The 22840-nt window shown below is 39.8% G+C and overlaps 1 protein-coding gene across 2 annotated transcripts in view; it reads right to left on the reverse strand.

Annotated features, from left to right (window-relative positions):
* negr1 (neuronal growth regulator 1) overlaps positions 1-22840 on the reverse strand; it is a 160449-nt gene that overhangs the window by 92637 nt on the left and 44972 nt on the right. For both annotated transcript variants that reach the window (XM_042483650.2, XM_042483651.2), the window contains exon 2: positions 18490-18728. In XM_042483650.2, the coding sequence (XP_042339584.1) occupies positions 18490-18728 (239 nt within the window). The remainder of the gene's footprint in view (positions 1-18489; positions 18729-22840) is intronic.

Raw genomic sequence — 22840 nt, forward strand, 5'->3', positions numbered from 1 at the left:
GTCCGTTTTAATGCAAAGATAGGTGACTTGGTCATCATTTTATGGCCTTCGGGCTGAGACAGTCAACTTGTATGTGTAACCAACATTTTTCAATGACGTGTAATTTTGATGAAAAGGTTTGACGTTTTGGATATGAAATGTGTTTCAGGTACACTGACAGTAGGGATGGGCCAGTGTAAACATTTTTAGAGCAGTTTGATATTAAGTCAAACACCAGACCAGACCAGCATACTAAATTTTCCACTAGGAGTCCATCTTGACTCCGCAGCCGTTCCCAAGGAGCATAATGAGACCCGGTTTTGTTACTATCTCTTTCGCTGCCAATAGCAGAACAACAATGCCTTATTTGACATTCATGTGTTTTTTTTTTAGAGTAGAAAGTCAGAATAATGGTGCAAAATTACTACTTTGAACAAATAGTACATAAAAAACTTGAGAGAGGATCATCGCCTCATCACCCCAAGACACATGATCTCTCCAGTGACTAAACACAATGTGTGCAGTGCACATCTTCCCCCTTTCAATATCTACTAAAATTTTCTCCATCATGTTGTGGCCCTGGGCTCAGCAGTTAATTGTGCACGGCCTGTCAGACACTAGTGGCTCTGTTAATCTGTTAATAAACAAACATAACAAATGTTAATCACACTGCCATATTGTACATTACTAATGCAACACAAGTAGGATTTAGCACTATGATGCCATCAGCAGGTGTTGCTGATGTAGGCAACTTTTAAGTTTGTCACAAGTGTTATAATGACAAATGCCAGTTTAGCCAGTTTGAATAAAATCAGCCACTTAAAGTTTGTACACTAGACTGACAAAATTGTAACCTGGCAACTCTAAGGACCCAGATACGCCAAACTAACATCAAAGAACTAGTGGTGATAAAGGCCAACTGTTGCATCGCCTCACATCACCTGTGTTGTGCTTGAACACACTACAGTCAATGGCCAAAAATGCATATGTTTTGCACCTACATTAGAAGAAATAGCTCAATACCAGCAGGTGGTGGTAGTCTGTATTTGTCATTCAAAAATGAAAAAAAGAAGACTGAAGGTACAAAGGATGTTTAGCGTGTGCCAGAGAACAACAAACAATTCAGAACAATTTTTGCTGAAGAGCACAATGGAAAAAAATAAGTAAAAAAAGTAATCATGCCTAATATAACAAGTTTGTTTCTATCACTTGCCCTCTTGACTTTAGTCTTTTGTTTGCTTTCCTCACTTCTGCTTCTCTTCTTATGGACTTAGCTGAACTGCCAATCAGTGATTTCATTTACCAACAGGCTCCACTGTCTCCAACACAGATTCAACATGCTGAATTGGCTGAAAAATGCACACAAAGGCCAACTCGTCCCAACTGTGCTTGACACTCCACAAAAACTAGGGCCACAGACACTCACTCTTGACCCAACATAGACCGACGGCCAACTGTTGGCTTAAGGCTCATTTATACTCACTTTACATACAACAATAGATACATCCATTTCTAATGTTGTAAACGTCACTGTCCCCATACCTCCACACTTCCTTTAACGACAGGTACATCCAATAAATTACACTGTTTCACAACTAGAAACGAGTCAACGTTAGAGGAGGTTGTAATATTTTAGCTTTAAACAGAGGCAGTGTTGTAGATGACTGAGATGTGTGTGGCCGTTATATACATCCCTACATGTAAAAAAAATGTCATCCTTTTCACTAATTCCACTATGTATTACTTTTACATATTACCAATGCGTTGCATTCTGCCAATATTTAGCTTTTTTCGCTGTCTCTTGCAGTTGTATCTCGCTTGAGCTACACTACACTGTCTCCATAATCTCTGGTGGTACTGCTCCATTTTATCCGTATCCGTAAACTCTCAGAAAATGTGAACAAATGCGGAAACAATGAACGCAGAGTACGGACAGAAGGCTCCGTCCCCTTATTTAACGATGAGCCCTTGGTATGTCAGGGCCCTGACTGACAGCATGGCGCGTGTCTATGTACGTGCATGGGCGCATGCTCAAGTGCCTGAAGTGCGTGCTTTCAAATAAATAACATATGGTACTTGACTCCCAGCCTATAAAGTTTGAAAGTCACTCTAGTTTTATCTCCAGTATCACCTGCTGCTCTCTCAGACTGTTATTAAACATATCAATCTCAATCATTTTCAACACAAAAACACACACAACCATACGCTAATAATAAAAAGCAATAAAAATGTTGAGGGAAAAAAAGGATGATTTCTTTTTCTATCCATTTATTTGAGCCCAGCAGCAATTGAGGAGGTGGACTAAGTGCTGGAATGGCAGGGCCAAGACATAAAACCTCATCAGCCCTTATTGCTTGTCTGGTTTTGGCATCTCTTCATATTCTAAGATCTCCTTGTGGCTAAAAATGTTGGGTAGGCTGATACAGAATTGAGATGTGAGGAGTTGTAGCAGACAGCAAACGGCTAAAGACACAAATAGATTCCCAGCAAGTGCACATTAGCTGATGAACATTATTCCATAATGGTATCATTACACATGATGAATCCAGAGATTTACCCTATTAATGTACTACAGGAATCCGCCTGAGGGACCAGTGATAGTGTAGGAACAGTACAGTATGATGAAATACTGTATATCGGCTTCAACAGCAGCAGATCAGAGGTTGGCGTTTTTGATTTTTTTTAAAAGTGTCATATAGTGCAAATGCAAATTGTTGTCTTGAACAGGGGTTTTCTCTGTAGTAGCCTTTTGTGTAGGTGTGACCTAGATGTTATTTCTGTTGCTGCATCTCCAAATGCACCGACATCTCACTGTATCACTGTAAATGCACCTGGCATAAAGTCTTACGGTGAAATCTATGGCTATTACTTTACTTGTAAGCCTGAAGTTTTATTCTACTCTCGGTTTATTTCAGTGGCCCACTTTTTTCTTTTTTTTATTCTTTGCTTCAAGGCAGCATTCCTGTCTCTGACTGAAACAGAAATGACCCCAATACCGTGGTAACCATAATGTAGTGGTGAGGTATGATAGCTTTGGAGAAAGAAAAAGCATTGTACAATTCTACCTCAAGCATCCAAAATGTTCCTCACGATGTACAGACATTGCCAGAGTCATGTAGTGAAACCATTTTCCCCATGTCAAGTTCTTGGTTATTCAGTGGAGCAGTTTCTGTTGTCAGTTGTTGTATGTGTATGTGTTCATCATAATTATTGTCTGTAAGTACGGCAGATAGTGAGTTGATCAGGCTGATTGATAAAAAGAATCATATTCACTGTTTAATATGCTGGAAACAAGATTTTCTCCTTCCAGAAATCCATGGAAACTATGAACACCATCTCTGTTCAACTTGTAATTAACCATTAGTTTATGATAATATTCCTGTCATGACCTAATGGTGCAAAAATAACATGCTTCCGCAAATGTCACAACCAATACATATGATGAGTAATTGCCAATGAAGTTAACGATGCAGAAAGCGTGATTATGGAGAGCTTGTTACCAATTTCATGCACTTCTGGGGAATTCATGAATTAAGGGAAATCAATTGATGAAAATGAACTTTTCGAAATACCTTGTGAGAGGCAATTAATCTTCAATGGGAGAGCTGCGCTGGGCATGTAATTCAAAGATAAGCTATCACCCACTTATTGAAATAGTTTCTAATTTATTCATGCTAATCAGTGTCTTTCAGCCTCAGCATCTTGCTTATGATAAACAAAATTCCTCAGCATGTACCACTGCTTTCGCTTTAAGAATGATCGCTGGCGTTTCAATTAGTTGCGTGGCTACAAAGTTTCCTTGATAGGCGTGGCCATGCACAAGGCTCATTTTAAATAGTTTATGTCAAAATGATACATGGAGATCATCAGAGGGCGTGCAGCTTTCTAAGAGCAAAATGTCAGTCGCTGACCACTGCTGTGCCTGATCCTCTGTACATCTCAGCTCACAGCCCATGAGTGCTTACGTGTGCGTGTGAAATGGATGATCTGATGTGAGGACAAAAAGTCTTCATCTGTCACTGAGCCTTGATGCAACGCTTTCAGGTCAAAGGTCAAACTTTAGAACCCGGGTCGAGATTAATGGAAGAGAGCAGTTGGCAGCAAACAGACGCATACTACATCCAGTCGTAGGAAAGAAGCTCAGCGGATGGTTGGTTCTGCTCTTTACTGGCTCTTTGCTCACCAGTTTGTCAGAGTCCGACTATCTACTGAGTCAAGACAGATGGAAACGCTTTCAGTGCCACTGTTATTGGAGTCAGTATCATTATCTATCAAAAATAAGGGTCAAAAAAACGCTGTCGATAGCCGACCACATCAGATCTAGGACATTTTTATTCACAATATAATTAATCACTTGATATTAAAATGATCATTTGTATAAAATACTAACTCAGACATGCTGTTTTATTGGAACTTCCCTGCTCATGGGAAATGAATTCTGAGAGATGTGGAAAGCCTGTATGAGCCAAGAAACTGTCAACTGTCATACTTCTCAAAGTGCTCTTGATAGTTATGATGAGTGTCTTTTAAAATATCACAGTTTGGGCTTTCTCGAGGACCCATTGTCATAGGAGCAATGCTCAGTGCCCTGCCTTTGTTCATCCATTTGTAATGACATTACGCTATTACCTTGAAATATTAAAATATATCCCTCATTGTGTCATCAGGAGAAAAGAAGCCTCACTTTTCAGGAAGAGCAGTGAATTGTCTGCGAACAAAGTTTCACGGGAAGAGAGTCTAAACACATCCATGCATTGTTTGTCTCTTCCTTTCTTTCTCTGTCTCTCTCCGTCCTGATTTATTTCTCTCATTGGTGAGTCATATAAGTCCATGATAAATAGCACTGGCTGCCAAACAATTCAAGGTTCAAGTGCTGAAAAGGATTAGTGATTATTCTCAGAGTGTGTGCGTGAGAGTGTGTGCATTTGTGTGGCATGTGAACCTATGCACAGACACAAACACTAAAGGTGTGTGCGTACAGGATGTGTGTGTGTGTGTGTGTGTGTGTGTGTGTGTGTGTGTGTGTGTGTGCCAACTGCCACATTCTGTGATGGTCCCCGGTATCGACTGCTTTTCTTCACGATCCGCCCCTTGGGCTGGTAGGGGAAGATTTGGACTAAACAACACGTAGGTAATAAGGGGCAATTCGTACCCACTGAGGGCTTTGGAAAGGCCAAAGTCATGACTATTCAATAAATTGCTCATTATTAAAAACCCTGAGCCTGTACTTTGCAGAATACAGATGTCACTTCTTGCTGTTTGTTTACGGTGTAACTCTGAAGCACAGTGATGTTCATACAGAACATCAGCGACTGTTCTAAATCGGAAAGTTTCTGTTGTCTGTTTTGCCTGGTTGTTGTGTCTCTGATTATACATCGTCCGCTGTATAAATAAAGATGACCACTAGAATCTCTAACAAAGCGGGAGGGCTACTGCTGTTGGACCTTAATACAACTACAAGTCAAGGAAGCAGACTGATGGAGGAAATCTCTCGCTGCTCTTAATTGCACTTTGGGCACCAGATGAATTTCAGGGATGACACAGGCGGGCGGCACCCCACTGCTTGTGGTCAGTCCACATTCAGGGTGATGTATGCAACAGTGCTGTAGGGCCAGGGAGCGCAGCCTGTGATATTTATCTGCCCAATTAAGGCCAGTGTATCCCTGAGATGCCTGCCAATGTGTCACCTCTAGCAAATCTGTTTCACAGCTATCCCACTGTTGATGAAGGTTGTATTGTATGATAAACACTGCCTAGAGCACTGTGCTTGGATCCACACTGAAGTGAGAGAACCCATGTCTCTGTTGTGATTTACACCTCTGAGAACCAACTGTTTAGCACCAGAGAAGCCACGGCCTAACACTCTTAAAAATCTGAATTAAGATTGTTCTCACTCTCAGTTTGACTGTCTGATCTTCCAAAGTGGCCTGCATGTCTAGAATTCAATAAAAAAATCATCTCAGGGGGCGCTTGGTGGCTCAGTTGGTGGAGCAGGCGCCCCATGTACAGAAGCTGTGTCCTTGCCGCAGCCGCTGCGGGTTCGAGTCCAGCCTCGGCCCTTTGCTGCATTTCATCCCCTCTCTCTCCCCCGTTTCATGCTAAGTCTGTCCTATATAATAAATAGGCAATAAAAGCCCCCCTCCAAAAAACAAAAAATGTCAGAAGGTGAAAACAGATATCAAATGTTCTCTACATAACACTGCATTTACAAAAGAAGGGCTATAAAAACGTTAGCTAATGTCCATCTTACTTATGAATTTCACACACCCACACACACAGTTTAGTTCATAGACTTCTAAAACAAGTCTGCGACAAGGAAGGTTAAGACGTTTGTGTGGGTGGTTAATGCTGGCAGATGTTGTAATTTAAGGATAGACATATTTTTAAAACTTTCATGACACTGAAATAGATATCGGTAAAAAGCTATCGGGATTTATATCAGACTAGGATTCCAACAAGCTACTAATTATTTTAATTTTTGATGGATTAATAGTTTGGACAAAAAGGATTGCTAAAAAATAGTGAAAATGTTCCTTGCAGTTTCCCTGAGTTTTTTATTCAATTTACTATGTTAAATTAACTAGCAAATATTGACATTTGGAACCAGAGGAGGCTGAAGCCAGTCAATCATTGGCATTAAAGCTGCTAAAATCATTCAGCAGTCACTTTATTCTTACCACATTTGTGTCTACAAGTTTTTTGTGTTGAGTTTTACAGTATCTCGCGATACAATATTACACAATCTTTATCATTATCAGGTACAATGACTTTTAGAAGAAATAAAAACAGAAGGGTTGGTTTTGGTTACAAAGGCTTCATCAAAACTTTAAGCTATTTTTTTCATCGAAGTATGTGCAAAATGTCTGATAGGCAGACTTTTTTTTTCAGTACCATATATATAAGTAAATGTCTACGTCATAATGACCTTCAATTTTCACATCACAGTATACGGTTTCATAGTATATCGCTGCAACGTTCTCAGACATCTTCACCACAGTGAAAACCATCTCTGATGCCCCTTGAAACTCCACCCACACCTTGCTTAAAAGCTGATCTCTTCAGCCAGCCATTGTGTCTGTAAGCGATTGCTGCCCTCCCTGTTTTAGTAAGATACACATTACAAAGTAGTGGAGGGCAAAACAAAAAGAATGCAAAGAGAAAATTGGTTAATGTCCAGCTTGGTCAATGTGGAGCGATAACGTCATACAAACATTAATCAACTTAAGATTTTGCATTGTTTCGGTTACTTGTGGTCTGACCCAAGAATACGGGTTGTGCCAGAATTCGGTCTGCATTTAATGTGAGATATCTGCATTGAGTGCTGAGTTTTATTCACATGGAGAAAAAGAAAATCAATCAATTGATTTCAATTAACTAATGAGTGATTAAGAGCCAAAAAAAGACAGCCTAGCTGGAAACCAATATTATTAGACAAATGAATGGAAACTGGCTTGCTCAGTGTGTCGAGTTAATAGCGGTAAAACAAGGTGCTCTGTGTTGGGTTAAATGTTTGACCAAAATGGAGCCATAAAGAACCGTCTTACCTAGATGTGGTGGAGTGCTCTTTTGGAGCGGTCACAGTCACTCTCGTATCGGAGATTAACTTTTTTCTCTCCCATACAAAAGTGCCTGTGACCGCTCCAAAAGACCACTCCAGACATTGACATTTTGTTGAATTTAGGTTGTGATGTTGAGTGACCAAACTGCACCATCAGGACAACATCCAATGCCAATGTAAGTCTGATGTAGAATACTGACGACAGATGCTGCTGATATTTTCCTGCTTTTAAGTTGTGTTGTTAAGTAACCAAGTTCTAATATTTTACAAACATCTCATGCCAGTGTCATCTTGACATAGAATGACAACATTTAGTCGCAAGTTATGCAAAACAAAACCCAGTGCAAAATGTTATAATGTTAACATCCACACAACATGAAATTCTGACGCCATTAAAATATCGTCAAACCAATTTTCATTCCAACCAAGTATTTACATAAGTCAGATGTAAGAGTCCAACATTTTTCAGACATCAGATTGATGTGCAGGGCCAGCTGTGGCATTAGCCTGGTTCCAGATCCATAAAAAAAAACAAAAAAGCAGGCTAAACAGAGCTTTTAAATGGGAAAGACTGTGCCAAAGCTAAAAAAAAAAAAAATGAAAAAAGAACCAGAAGAATTGTCACAAAAATGTTGTGGATGAATTACATGCAGAAACGTAACCAAGATGTCAGGCTGAATAATGAAGTGATAATAGTATGGTATGATGATGTTGTTGTAATGATGGAACTGATGCTGTGGAAATGAAATTACTGACTTGATGATTGACCTTTTATGCCTCTGGTGATGTTTTACAGCATGAGGCTATGTTTTATGTTCTACTATGTTATTAGACATCTGTGTATGCTGACACCTCTAATGGTGCTTGATCCATTGGTATTTTTATTTGACAATCATCACACTTAAAAACTCTACACCATGACAACTTGCTGTGATTAACTAAATATTTACTTCTATCAGCAACAGTGAATGACAACGGAGATGAATATGTCCTGCCTGTGAATCTAATGTAATCCACAAGAACAGAAATATAGAGAATATACTGGAAAAGGAAGCATAATTGAAGTAGGACAGTGTCCAAGAAAATTCTCAGAGACTACGTCTACGTTTTCTGCTTTGGAACAACCCCATTACTATAATCTGAAGCTCATTTTGATGTACAATTGTAAACATGCATTTCAAAGTACAAAGAGTACAAAACATCACTGTGCTGTTCAGTGTGAGTAAAGCAGGTCCAGAATCGCTAGGCAGAGAGCAATCAAGCTTTCCATTATGGATCGCTCTGAATTTGAGATGAAGAAAACTCTGACATTTTGAGCTAGGCTGGTTAAAAGAAAATGTGTTAGAATAAATGTGCAGCAGTGACAGTGTGACAGCTATGTTAAGCTCTGTTACCTTAAAGAGAATTCCAAGTGCCAAAATAAAAATGCCCAAGTTACTCTGCGCTTGTGTTGTATCTATTCCCTCTCTAGAGGAGAGAGAAGTGAGAGCTGAGTGGCTGACCTTTGTCCTTACTCATTTTAATTAAGCATGGCTAATATCAGCTATTTCCATGATGAGGACTCACATCAGTGCAAGTGCACGAACACACAATCACCTACCCACACGTGCATGAAAGAGCACATGTGTAATGCTGCATGCACACGCAAACACATAATAGGGAACAGAGATTTACGGCAGCTAAGATAGGGATTCGCAAACTCCCAACGATACACACACTCACATGCACACACAAATGACAATGATTAGTGGCTAACTAAATGTCAGGGGCCATAATGGCAAATCTGTTCCTTTGGACACACTCATATTCTCTCTAGACTTTCCCGGCAATATTAATGGAAGGCTGCATTGTTTTAATGCATTATTATTCCACTGGGAGTCTTCATACAAAGTTATTCCAGCTGGGCGCGGTAACAACACTTCACTACCCTCTTCTCACAGTACTTATCATAAATACAGTCATGATTGCAATTCGGTTGTCTAGAGTCTGTGCTCTTTTTCACATTGATACACCAAGAGTTACATTTTTACAAGTCTTTATTTAAACAAAATTACAAAACTACAGCACTGGCTCCTTTCACCCATTAATGTGATCTGATCAGCTCTGACAACAGATTAATTACACACCCCACAATTCAAACATCACAAACTACTGCTGAGAAAAAACAAGAACTCATGAAGAGTTCTGCCCACGCTGCATTAAACCATCTGAATTTAGAGAGGGGACACAGTATGATAAAAAAAGAAACACAAATACACACATTTTTTTAAAAAATTGCACCAACCAATGTTGTTCAGGCCACAGTGATAGTTATCTAGCAGACAGTGTATCCTCTGCTCTCAGCATCGCATCCACAAACACAATGTGAGTGTTGTTTGTCCGGCTAGAATACCCTACATGATGATAACTCAAGAGGCATTGGGTAAATTATTTTTTTTTAAAAAAAAGATGTGACAAATTATTGTGAGACTTTACAATGCAACAGCAGAAAAAATATTCATAAAATCCTACTCCCCATGTCTTAGCATTTTTAAGACTTTTGAATGATTGATTTAAAACATTTAAGGCCTTATTTTCAGACTGAGGAATTCAATGCACTGTAACAAAAAACCTTGTCTATCAAAGCTTAAAGGAATATAAAATTTCTGTCGTCTATCCACACTAGTTTACATATTACTCTATGAGAGACATTATACTGTACATGTAAGCCTTTTGCAAGAGGGATCAGGCCCAAAACTCTCTGAGTCAACGACAATAACCACTTTACACAGTCTGCACACCTGTGGATGGGGGCCTCATTTACTGAAATGGCTACTCAGTTAGGAAGATGACTTCTTCAGTTCATTTTTTATCACACTTACAGGCTATTATAGAAAATTGTCAGTCTAATAGCAGCATTCAATTTTATCTTTGGGTGAGTTACACAGACTATTGACAAAATGTCCTGCTACATTTCATTGAAATATAGAGGAGTTAACATCAAACTGTTTAAGCTACTCAATATCAAGTTTAAATGGGAAATGGTGTAACCAATATGTTCACACAGTGCAATCTGTTTTTAATTGAATAAAGAGCAAAGTAGAGATAGGTTGCAATTACGCTTAAACTGCATAGTATTGATACAGCTAATACTCAAGGGGAACCCACACACGTAAATGAGGGCGAAATGTCATTGAGAAGGTGTTCATTTTCTGGATTAATTCAGAGAGTTGTGTTCAAGAGTCGTTGACAGGACTGTATTTTCAGTCTAAGGTCACGAGAGAATGAAATCTATTCTAAATGCACCCAGCAATTAATGAGAGTGACAGAATCATAGCATATTAAGAATAAACTGCGATTTGCTGGGCCTTATTATGCTGTACTCAGTAATTATACTCTATCTCCGTCCTGACATCAAAGAGAGGAACGACGACCTGGAGGTTTAACCCTCCGTTTCACGTCTTGCTGAGAAACACTCTTCCCACACTGACTCATTCCATGGGCGTGGGCGACGACTTTTCGCTGTGGATCCGCTCTGATCCATATTAATGTCCAAAGCATTTTCATCACATACAGGATTATGCCTCACATTTTTGAAAATGTTAACCCTATGAAGTACTACATCAAACTGAGGCATCTGCAAAGTCTTACATGAAATCCTTTAAAGACATACTGCTGTTCATTTCGATAGTGCATGATCCTGTGATAGTGTGGTAGCAGATGCATGCTGGGAACACCCAGTTTGTATTCATAAAAACGGATCCAGACTACAATATGTCAGCGAGATTTCTCTGAGTGAATTATAAAGCTCAACACCTTGGCCTACAGTTTTGAGTTTTCACTGATGAAAGATGAAACACATTACCAGTGCCCATGTAGGCAGTCACTGCTGAAGCAAAGTATGCCTCTTTCCCCCACCTAACTGTGACAAGATATTCTTAGATGAGAGGTGCTGTGCATATTTAATACATTATCACATCTACAATCTTAATTAACAGAGAGGGAGGAAAAGAATGGCGGCTGAGGAGGAGGGTAGTCATGTGATGTGTAGAGGGGCGGGTTGGGCCTGATATCAATCTCTCATTCCTCTGTATCCTACATCAGATAATGGTCATGGTAGACTGTAAATAGGTCAGCATGTGCATCGTGGTGATGAGGATATGCAGATTAAGACCAGGGGTACAGCAGAGTGGTAATACAAGAGAAGAACAGCCGGGTTGATGTGGACCAGGAGCTGGTAATGGTCTTAGTTGGTCGGGTTGTCAACGACATCACTGTTATCAAAGTTTTATTCAGTAATCAGTGTATGGCCACAAGGCAGAACCCACTAAGTTTAATCTTGTTAAGTCAAGTGTTAAAGAGAGGGGTTTAGCTGCTCTGCAGTTACCTGTGCCAAGTGTACCTGGCGGAAAACATGGACCCCTTTTAGTAATTTAACAGACCCCGATGGCCCTGATGATTATTGCTTTTGGCTAAGATTATGCGAGAGACCCATTTGGGCGCTTGTGGATCTCAAGGTGTGCCTTGCGATAAACATTTTCACCACCTCAGTTACTGGTGCAATGCTGCAACAACACTTTTGCAATATATATGTAATATTTAAATATTAGCTCAATCACTGTACAGAACATTAATATTTGCATAGGTTTTTCTGTATCTGCTGGAGTATTACACTGACTCTCACCTGCTGTATTACATCCATTTTTCATCACCAGCATATAGATCATCAGATTTATTCCATTTGCAACAAGAGCAAAAATATAGTGTGTTTTAAATTCCACAGTTTTACCACTTCTCATGGGCGCTGTTTAATGGCAGTGAAGCGAAAGCGGGGGAGGGGGGAAGCACAGATGCAAACGTCTAATTTGTTGAGGTGGCACGAGGTCTCTGAGGGGGATAAATGTCACGCAGAGATTAAATGATTCCGAGAGATGAGTGAGCAGGCACAGCCATATCTAACCTCCTGCCTCTAATGCAGCAGCATGTGATTCATGTGTTAAGAAGTGTTATGATAACTACAAATCTCTGTTGCTGTAAAAGTGCTGTAATGTTCAGGTAAAGGGAAACCACATGCAGCTTCATAAAAGGTTTTTGTTGACACAAAGAGGACAAAATAAAGGGAAAATCACATGGAAAGAGATTTTCTGACATAGATACCCAAAACTACCCAAAAAACCCACACGTTTCTAACATTTTGAAATTTCACAAAGTCATCACTGATCAGAGATGTATCAAATTAAGGATTTATAAAGCACAGTGCTGAGTACATTTCTATCTCCATCATCATTTAAGGAAATGATGGCGTTCCCTAAAACACACAGCTGTCCACATTATTTTAGCATTCTGTGATTCTGACATTGCTCCAAACAGCTGCACAAATATTGAAATATATGTACTGTCAGAACTGTACCAAACAGAAGAAAACCACTCAGCGCTGCTGACATACACACATACATTTCCTATGAGCATAATTGCTCGGAGGATGAGCTGGTCAAGAACCCTACCATGCACCTAAAATGGGTTGAGACCATTGCATATTTCCATACATACACAGTAATCCCTTCTTGCTCCCCTTTTCTGTGTTACTCCTCATGGTGCACAGTCTAGCAAAGCAAAAGTGCCAAAAAACCCAATGCCATGAAATCCTTTTACTTCAACTGTAACTTTCGTGTTGCAGCATTAATAAATGTTGTATGCTTGGACTGAAAAGCCCAGATTAAAGTGTCTGGCTTTTTTTCTTCCCTTCCCTTTCAGCAGATGAAAAAACAGCATGCTCCCAAAAGCCTCTGCAACATGACAGAGCTGCTCCCCTGCTACATCTCATCTGTAAAGAAATCCCTCTGTTCTCCATGAGTGGGCTTAAGCATGTGTACACAAGTATCGCGCAGTGACAGGTAATGATTCACAACACACACAGTTTTGACAAAGCAAATAAACAAAAGTACAATATGGTGTGAAGTTATAGAGGTGCCATAACTGCACACATATGTCGTGCACGAACGGAATGGCAGAGTGGCTGGCAATATAATGAACCAAATTTTTAACTACCTTGAAAACACTGTCAGAGACGTGACAGTAGGCATTTATCTGCTGGAGTGAGTCATCTGTATTTCAACATACTTCCTGCCTGCAGCTCACACTCTGATACACCGCTCTGTCTCCACGGCTGGCGACCCATTTGCCTGATGACTCCACAGTAGCAGATTTAGATAACACAATCATAACACCCTTTGCTAACAGCTGATAACAGTGAAAGTAACATGTACAAAGCATATTTATGGAACTCCGTGTTCAACTTTGTTTTCATACTGTTATATTTTCCAATCATTATCTCAGTGTGACTTTTTATTGTTGTTGTCACTTTAGGATATTTTCATTTTCTTGTCTCACTGTCCAATTGTTCTTATGGCTTCAAGACTCTTGCTTTCAAATGTGTTATGAAGCTTTATTTGACCAAATAAAAACATCTGTCTTAGAGTCAAAGTGACAGACACCTCGGACTGAAATTACCAACATGTTACATATGTGAATTGTTGAGCAACAATTGGTATTTGTAGGTCAGACTGTTGCCAAATGTTAGCTACTAGGTCACATCCATCAGGAATTCTGGGCATAGCAAAACGTATTATGAAGCTGACAGCTGGTACATTAGCTTCGGTTTGATTGTGGCCATATGGCCAGTGGTGAGGAGCTGCCATGACCCGAAACAGCCCTGGTAAGATTCCCATTACAGAATGTACTTCAGAAAGGCAACATCTACAAAAACATGATGGTCCTGTAGTGACCATTACTGCCTGCCAAGCAGCTGACTTCGGTTTATCACACCTATATTTAGAGGCATGGTGCACCTGTTAAATGTCGCCGAAGCGGAGCTAAAGTGACTGTTTGTTTGAGCCAACGCAGCTCTGCTAACTGTCAGTGTGAATGTCGTTAATTGTAACTCAGCCACTGCACAGTCCGCTCACTCTCAGGGACTGTACATCAGGAAACAGTTCCACTGTTTTAACAATTTCGACAGCTTGAGCACAGTAAATTACAGGAAACAAGCAAGTGGACATGGATGGGGCATCATATTGCCAATTCCGTCAACTAATCCATCCTAGGACTTTTTTGCCATAACTCCTGGACTTGCAGTTAGACTTTATTTTAGCATCTTCGGGCATGTCATTACAAACACTTCTCCGGCAACTAACATCTGGGAATATACGATTATGACTTTTTCTCTCCTGATCCCTAAGCTCAGGGTATCTTTGTTTACTAGTGCTGAATAATATACCAGTGCTCTCTTTTTCACAGATATTCTCTTTGATTGATCTTTGTTAAACATGTTATAGTATCTAAAATTACTCTGTCCATGCAATGTTTCAAATGGCTTTACTACGAGTGCAAAAAATGCGGGCTGCACCCTACTCAAAATTCAAATTGGATTTAGCTGTTTACTAAGAATATTTCACTGTTCATTCTACTTTTTTTTATTTCATCAGCAAACCAAATTAGACCTCTATGCTAATGCATGCTAACTACAACATGGCTTCCTTTTTTGCTGACACTAGACGTCTAACAAAAGCCAGAGTCTGTTTTGTATTAAGTTGCTGTGAGCTGTGAATTCACCACCTCTAAGCAGAGGGAAAAGAATGATGTTATCTCAAATAATGAACAGGCAAACCCATTCTTTCTCCAGGCAGCTGCCTCTGTCTCACTCAGTCATTCTGATTCTGCCTATACCGAAGAGCAGCATTAAAGCGAGGAGAGTTCACTGACTGACCAAACAGGAAAAAAAAGACTAATTGTCAGTCTTTCAACAAATCTCAGTCGCTTGAGGAGTCTCTGACACAATTTCAATTTTTCACTTTCAGGGGGCAGCCCTAAAAACTTCTGTCGATATTCGTTAACCATAGTTAACCTCGTATGACATTGTCAATAATTACAGTTTCACAGTACAGGCCTACAGTAGCCTTTTAGGGCTGTACAAATGGTTATTATGATGATTTGATCATTACTGAGGTCACAAATGTTTAGCACGATTATTCATTATTTAAGCAACGAAATATTTTTTAAGCATTTTCACATTTAAATATACAGGATGTGGATTAATAGTAAGGGTGCAATAAGGTTGCGACGATATTCTTCTTAGCCTTCAAGCACTCATCGTTCTGCAGATTGGGGTGATATTTCAGGTGGTTTAACAAAGAAGTTGTGTTGCTTTGTAGCCCAGATAAAAGTCTCATGCAGTCTTTGAATATGATTTGTTCTCTCCTATGTCCAAACAACAGATGATGATGGTTGATTAAGGATGGTCTTTGGTCTGCCTGTCTGCAGTTGCAACATTTAGGAAAGTCTTTTGCAGGCAATAACTACAAAACGCACATAACGGCATGACAGCTCTTCAAAAGTGAGGGCTGCTGTTAGTTTAGGAAGTGCTTGATTTGATATGCAGTGGAGTTTTAAATACGCAGTGCATGCATTTTAAGCATCAATATTGCAGTCAGTCATTTAATTGTGGAAAGTCAAAATATTAATATTAAGTGATAATATTAAGTGATTAATATTCAACCAATTGTGCAGCCCTACTGCCTTCACAAAATGCATCAATTGTGAAGCACATGCAACTAAGCACATCCAAATTAGCTCAATGGGTCAGTTGAAGTTGGATAGATGGGTTTTGAGAAAGTGACTTGACCATTCACAAGGAGGAAACAACAGGATAAAAGAGAAAGTTTGGTGCAAAAGGAAGGACTGCTTGCTTGAGGGAACTTTAACAAGACATAAGGCAGCTGATGGACACATTGGCAGTGGGAGAGATTGCCCCCATAACCTCTCAGCTATGGGACAGCCGCTGTAACTGCAAAGGCCCTGACAAGTTGACAAGTGCTGATAGAGCACTACATTTATATTTTAGGCATTGAGCTAATGTGCATCTATATCAGCCAACAATAAGTGAGCCAGTAAACGTTCAGCATCTCAATCAAAGATACTTGGGAGAAGCTTACTTCTGCGACCCTCTGATAATGGGACAGGGTTCCTCACCTCACCAAGAGGAGTGATTTGCACGCTTATTATCAGCGATGTTCCCACCAGTTTAAAAGACAACCACATAAACAAACACAATGATTTGAAAGACACTCGAGGCATGTTCACACCAAACCGCAGTACCACCCAACACCCACTCACTTTTTTAAGTACAGGGCAGGAAGATGGATGCTGACATATGATAGCCAGCCGGTTCAAAAATATGTTTTCCTAACAGGTAGGAACACCTGAGAAGGTAAATGATCATTTGTTTTGACAATTGTTTTCATCCCCAATGAAATCTGCAACCTCACCAGATGACAGCTTACTAAAACACTGTCCAGGTTGTTTGTGAATCACTCTGAGTTTTCTTTCCTTCTCTTTTTTTTAAAAAAAATCTCTAGCTTTTGTTGTACCAAGGCTGTGCAGATAAAGACAAAACAAATACTTAAAATTATGCTTTAGACCAAACACAACAAACTGCATGTATGATCACACCCCTAGAATACATTTCCTAAGCTGACTCCATATGTTATAACAGCAATACCAGCTGGAGAGCTGTTTGCACAATTCACATATCACAGCTCACACTTCTATAGTCAGTGTGTTTGACCCTCAACTCTTCTATTAATACCATGCTGTCTGTGTGAAAGTATGCAAATTCCAACATTATGTTCCTTTGAAATTCTAACCATTGCTTGAACAGAATAAGAATTATTCTGTATGCACTTGCAATAAATCTGATACCTGCTCAGGGATACAACAAGGGCTTTAACAGTAGGCAGCGAATCCAGGCCATCACACTGTGTTGTGAAATAAATACTGAAATTCAAAAACTGAAGGTAAAAAAAGTGTGTTTTCATCTGACAGGTTATCTGATAACATCATTAATATTCCATCCTAAACATATGCGAAGCCAAGTGGACCATGCACGCTGTAAATCTTTGCGTCAGCCTATTAAAGAAATAGAACATGGCACTTGGAAGATGGATTTTCAGTGAGGCTGTTTTCCTGCTGCTAATCCACGGTCTGAGGTATCAGCATACAAACTCAGCCGCCACCCTATTACCCCAACAAGTAACAATTAGGATGCTGTCGCCAATTAGCTCTCTGTTCCCGCAACAGCCTTCTTAATGTCCCATAAAACACAAATACACCTATTGACCTTGTTAGACACAGAGATCCACAAGATGAAGCCCAATTTGGACAGCCTCTTAAGAGCTCAATGGCACTTTTATTTTGTTAAAGGCGGAAATTCAAAGCTTTAACACCTTAACCAATGCCATGGCACACACACAGCAACTATACAAAATTAATTTGAGAGTCTTAAGACACATCTTATTTGTTACCTGCTGTGACGAAACCCAGGGAGGCTTGATTAAAGCAATACTACGTAGTCTGCCTCCAGTCATTTAAACCAACAAGCTTCTTTTTTGTGTTGCAGTTGCATAGCCCACGGGCACAAAATGTACTCTGCAATGTCAGTTCGCCTCTAAGGAGGAAAGTTCTCTCCTGAAAAAAAATTGTTTTATTATTTCATACAAGAAGAAAAATAGCTTAAGCTTGTGTTCTTTCTCCGATTATAAGAGAATGACAGACTTTATTTGCAGCACAGATGGTGCCAGATACACCTGTGACCATTAGGTACGCGGACAACACAAGACACTGTCGAATTCGCTATGGAAAGTCTGTTGGCTAAATGATCCATGTAATAACTAACAAACAAGATGTTAAATTACAACAAGGCAGAGGAGGACATAAATCAGAAATTAAAGCAAATATTCTTCTAAATATCGCATCTGCCCATCAAATATCGGACAGCGTGCCTCATATAGGGCTGACAAATAAAATCCATCTGAAACTACTAATGGAAATTGGGGTAAATCCTTAAAATTGTTATTTCATGCTAGTTAATACAAACAGACAAGTGCCTGCACAGAATACCAAGAGCTGCTTATACGCACCTTTCACAATAAGGTTGAGGAGCTTTGGCCGTGGGTTGCGCTCGCTCTGAATAGAGCACGTGTACTGGCCATCGTCGGATACATCCACTTTCTGTATCTGAAGGCTGTACTCATGTTTGTCTCCCACGCTGGACACAATGGACACACGAGGATCCACAGACCACTTGTCGTTCCCTGCAAAAATGATGCTTGAGCGGTTCAGCCAGGCTCCTTTAGAGATCCCATCCAATAGGTAGCACCTACAATGACAAGAGACAATTGAGTTAGATCTGGAGAAATTTTGAAAAAAAAAATGAAATTGTCATGTTTGTGGACTGAATACTACTCTTTTCATTTAAGACACTGCTGTTAATGTCTTCGTTTCTTGTAAGCATTTTTTTTTTTACTGTTAGTGCAGGATCGAGTGTTTGTTAAGTTCTTCCAAAAAACAAGTTCTGATGATAAATGTATATTATCAGACATCATGAAAAACTTAGAATACTGATTTGTTTTTCCTTTTAATGCAAGACCAGAGAGCATACAGACCACAGGATGTATCAAATTTTAGTTATATGCACAAATGTGTCAGAAAGTGAGTCACAGAAGACAAAACTCTCAACACCTGAGTGTGACTCAGACTGTTACAGCTGTTTTAAGACTGGATTTGACTTGAGGTGAAAATAGCTGGAGCCATGAGTAATAGTTGTGCATAAGGATGGCTGCTCTGTTGCTGTTGGATCCTCTAAATGGTCAAAGATATTTGATTAAAGTGCAATTCTTCGTCATTCCAGTGTTTTCTACGGAATGAGTGTTTGTGTGGCTGTAGCTGACGATGGGTGTGGGAGCTCTCCATGACTTCTTTTTTACCTCAGCAGCAGTTTGTGACTCACGGTGTGGATAACAGATCGCTCTGTTCAGAGCTGATCACATCTGATCAATGGATTGGAGATGCAACTGCTGCAAGTGAATGGAAACTTTTAGAGCCTTCAGAATAAATGATAAAGTCTCACTTTCAATACGCCTGATGTACTGCTGCTCTGTCTGTTCCCAGAGTGCACTCTGCATATGTATATTATAAATAACCGAGTGGTATATGTATTTCTACAGCGCTCCTAAAAGCTAAAAGTCCAGGTCCAAAAGTAGAAAATCTATCTGTGGCAGCATATGTTTTAATTGTGGTGGGCCACCACAAATAAATGAATGTGTGGAAAACCCTGCATTCTTTTCATTGACAAATCAAAGCTTTGGTTTGGTAAAAATAGATATCTATACTCTGGCAGCTGATTCAGAGAATTTCTACTAAAATTTATTGCTTCACAACATTTGAGATTTATATATAAAAACCTTTTACTGTTCAAAATAAATAGAGTTTTTTTTGCATCTGACCCTGATCACTGAAATGAAAAGACAACTTAGAAACAACTTAGAAAGAAAGTTAGTAGCACCATTTAGAGGAGCACCATGTCATTTGACTGAAGATGCTTGCCTTTCAGAGCCCCGAAAAGCTTGGGTCTCGAGTGAACTAACTGAATATGAAGACCATTGACCTGTGGCATATAATATATTAAGTCTGTTAAAAGGTATAGAATTCACTGTGAATACAGCAACATCTGAAAAGTACTTGCACAGTGTATATAGTGGACGAAAGAGAGGATACATCAGATGAAAGGTGGAAAGAAATAAAATACATGGTAAAAATGGTTCTTCATTTTATTTCACAATTCCCAACTCCCTGGTTGTATTCGCATAGTTTTTCAATGTGAACATCAATGGAAAGTATAGGCCTTCAATCCAGCCACAGAGAATCAAACACCCCTGGCTCTGAATAGGCTGTATTCTAGGACCAGACTCATTCCCGTGTGACCATTACAGAGCTCAACACAATTTACTTTTGAAAATTAATTGCACACACAAAGGGTCAGTAAATTGTACAACATGATGATGTTGGGGTCATCATTGTCACAAGCAGTTGTTTTACTCATCATTCCAGTGCTGTTTCGACTTCAGAAATCACATCATATTCTGTGACAAACACTGTAATAATGAGTAGGAAAAAAGGCAATCAAGTTTGGCTCTTTAGCTGTTGTCAACATGCCATGCAGACTGCCAGCACCAGTAGCAAAGCCACCGAGGAAATCAGTTTGGCACTAACCACAAAGCTCTTTCCCTGCTATGCCAAGAAAATGTCTGTCAGGAAAGTGGGTAGAGGACAATGGTTTAGCCCGGGCTGGTCTCCCCTTAGAGAAGGCACAGCCCCTGAGATATTGTGACAAATAAGTGGCAAACAATGGAGAATAGATAGTAATAAAAACAACACAAGAAAGAAGTCTAGGTTCTTTGGAAAGTCCACATGGGCCTGTTGGTTAGTTAGCCCATTGACCACCTGAGCTGTGGTGGTCCTGGCCCCTAGGCAAGATTTACTGAGGGAGCCTCTAGGCAAGCTTCATCCCTTTTCTGTATTTTTTTTTCTTTGACAACAGAAAAGTTGAGTGCAAATTTAGCTCTCCCAATTTCTTGTAACTTGACCTATGTAAAAATGTATTAAAAGGATAAACAGAAGCTAATTTTAGATGCATTTTCTGCCTTTGAGAGAAACGACTTTAAAGTGTAGCGAGGCTTGATACCTACTTCAGCGATCACAGGCCTTCAGTGACTAATAATTTAACACACTTTTGTGGGAGCGCTGAGAGTGCCGGCTTAAGGCCTGAACATTAATGCACAATTCACCTGCCCACAACCACTGATGTGAACAACTTGTCAACAACTTGCTGGGCTTTCATCATTACATCCTTGTAAAGCAGCGTAACCATAAAAAATGTTTTCTCCAGTGGAGCTGCTATTGATTTTTCTGTTTTCTCACCCAAAATTGTCCTTTCTGAATCAAATATTCACTCCAGGTAGGCATTAGAGGTGGCTGTTAAAAAGTGAACTCCTTCAAAAGAGATCAGAAGCTGTGGCCAGCTGTCAGTTACAATGTACTTTAACGGTGACGGTTTTTACAGCTTGAAAAATAATGAAAAGATCTCAAGCCACTCCAGCAGCATATACGGGTAAATAAACTGCTGACCACAACTGCTGTGAAGAAGAAAACAAACCTTTAACAGCCACCTTTCAAGGACAGATTTGGGATTAACAAAGCCGTAGTGCCAGACGCATGGTGGGAGGACATTTCACCTCCACTTGGACTCTTAACATTTCCCCTCATCTTGATGAATCAGTCCTTGATGTTCCTTCCCTTTTTTGTGTTTTTTGCTTAGCACTGCTGAGTGTCTTTGCACTCTTCCTCCCGAAATTATTATTGTTATCCCACCGTCTCTGTAATCTCACACCAAGGAGTCATACAGACGCCTGTATCTATTCTCCTCCTCACAAAGATGTGTGTCACAACACACCATTTTTACATTAGCACATTGTCTCGGGTGTTGTTGTTTACTGTGGCTGATACCTTTGTTGCTGCTATCTTATAGAAATAGGAACTACATTTGAACTCAAGTCTGGCCTGAGTTTGACAACCGGCGGATATGGGCTGCTGTTAGTGCACAACAGCAAAAAAAAAAAAAAAAAGGGCTATAGAAGACATGCATGTTGACAGTATTGTGACTAAACTGATTGATTGTGAGAGGCCCAAATATGCCTGAAACATCACCAACTCGATTTGTCTGCAATCATGAAACAGCAGAGATGAAATAATGGTTACCCTGAGTATGTTGCCTGCAGGTTGCATGTTTTTAGTAGATGGAGAGGTGTGTCATCACCAAGATAATTTAGCTGGACTGTTTACCTGCTTGCCATCTTTGCAGATAAACGTAAGCCGGAACAGATTCGTCTTAATGCCAGCGCAAAGCAAGGATTTGGGAAATTACAAACTTTTGTTTTCTAAGATATTTTAAAGATGGCCCTTGCCAAACAAGTCTACACAATGCTGATTTAGCCGTACACTGCAAGGGAAATAAAATTCTGTATTTCACAGTCTACCAGGGTTTGTCCTGCATAGAGAACTACGAGGCAACCGTCTCATCAAATTTCGTCTCACCCCCAGCTCTCATCAAAACCCTGCCAAAACTTCCAAAGAAGAAGAAAAGAACTGCCTTTGGCTGGACTGCAGCAAAGTGGGTACCGGCCCTTTTAATGCAAAAGAAAGTAAATGAGGTCTTTATTAGTCCTCTTGATGTTTTAATATAGTTTTAGATCGCCAGCTGGTGCTTACAAACACCATTGCAAATGACAATTGGCTTTTGTGAATGCAGCTCTTTGCAGTTCAAGTTGGAAAGATATTCACAGAATAAAACTACCTAAATCAATAACTCACAAGCAAAACGTTATTAAAACACAAACAAAGCATCTATCCAAACGTGGTAAAATAGAAAACGAG

Source organism: Plectropomus leopardus, chromosome 5, assembly GCF_026936395.1.
Source record: "Plectropomus leopardus strain MGB_pleo_1.0 chromosome 5, ASM2693639v1, whole genome shotgun sequence".
NCBI classification, from domain to species: domain Eukaryota; kingdom Metazoa; phylum Chordata; class Actinopteri; order Perciformes; family Serranidae; genus Plectropomus; species Plectropomus leopardus.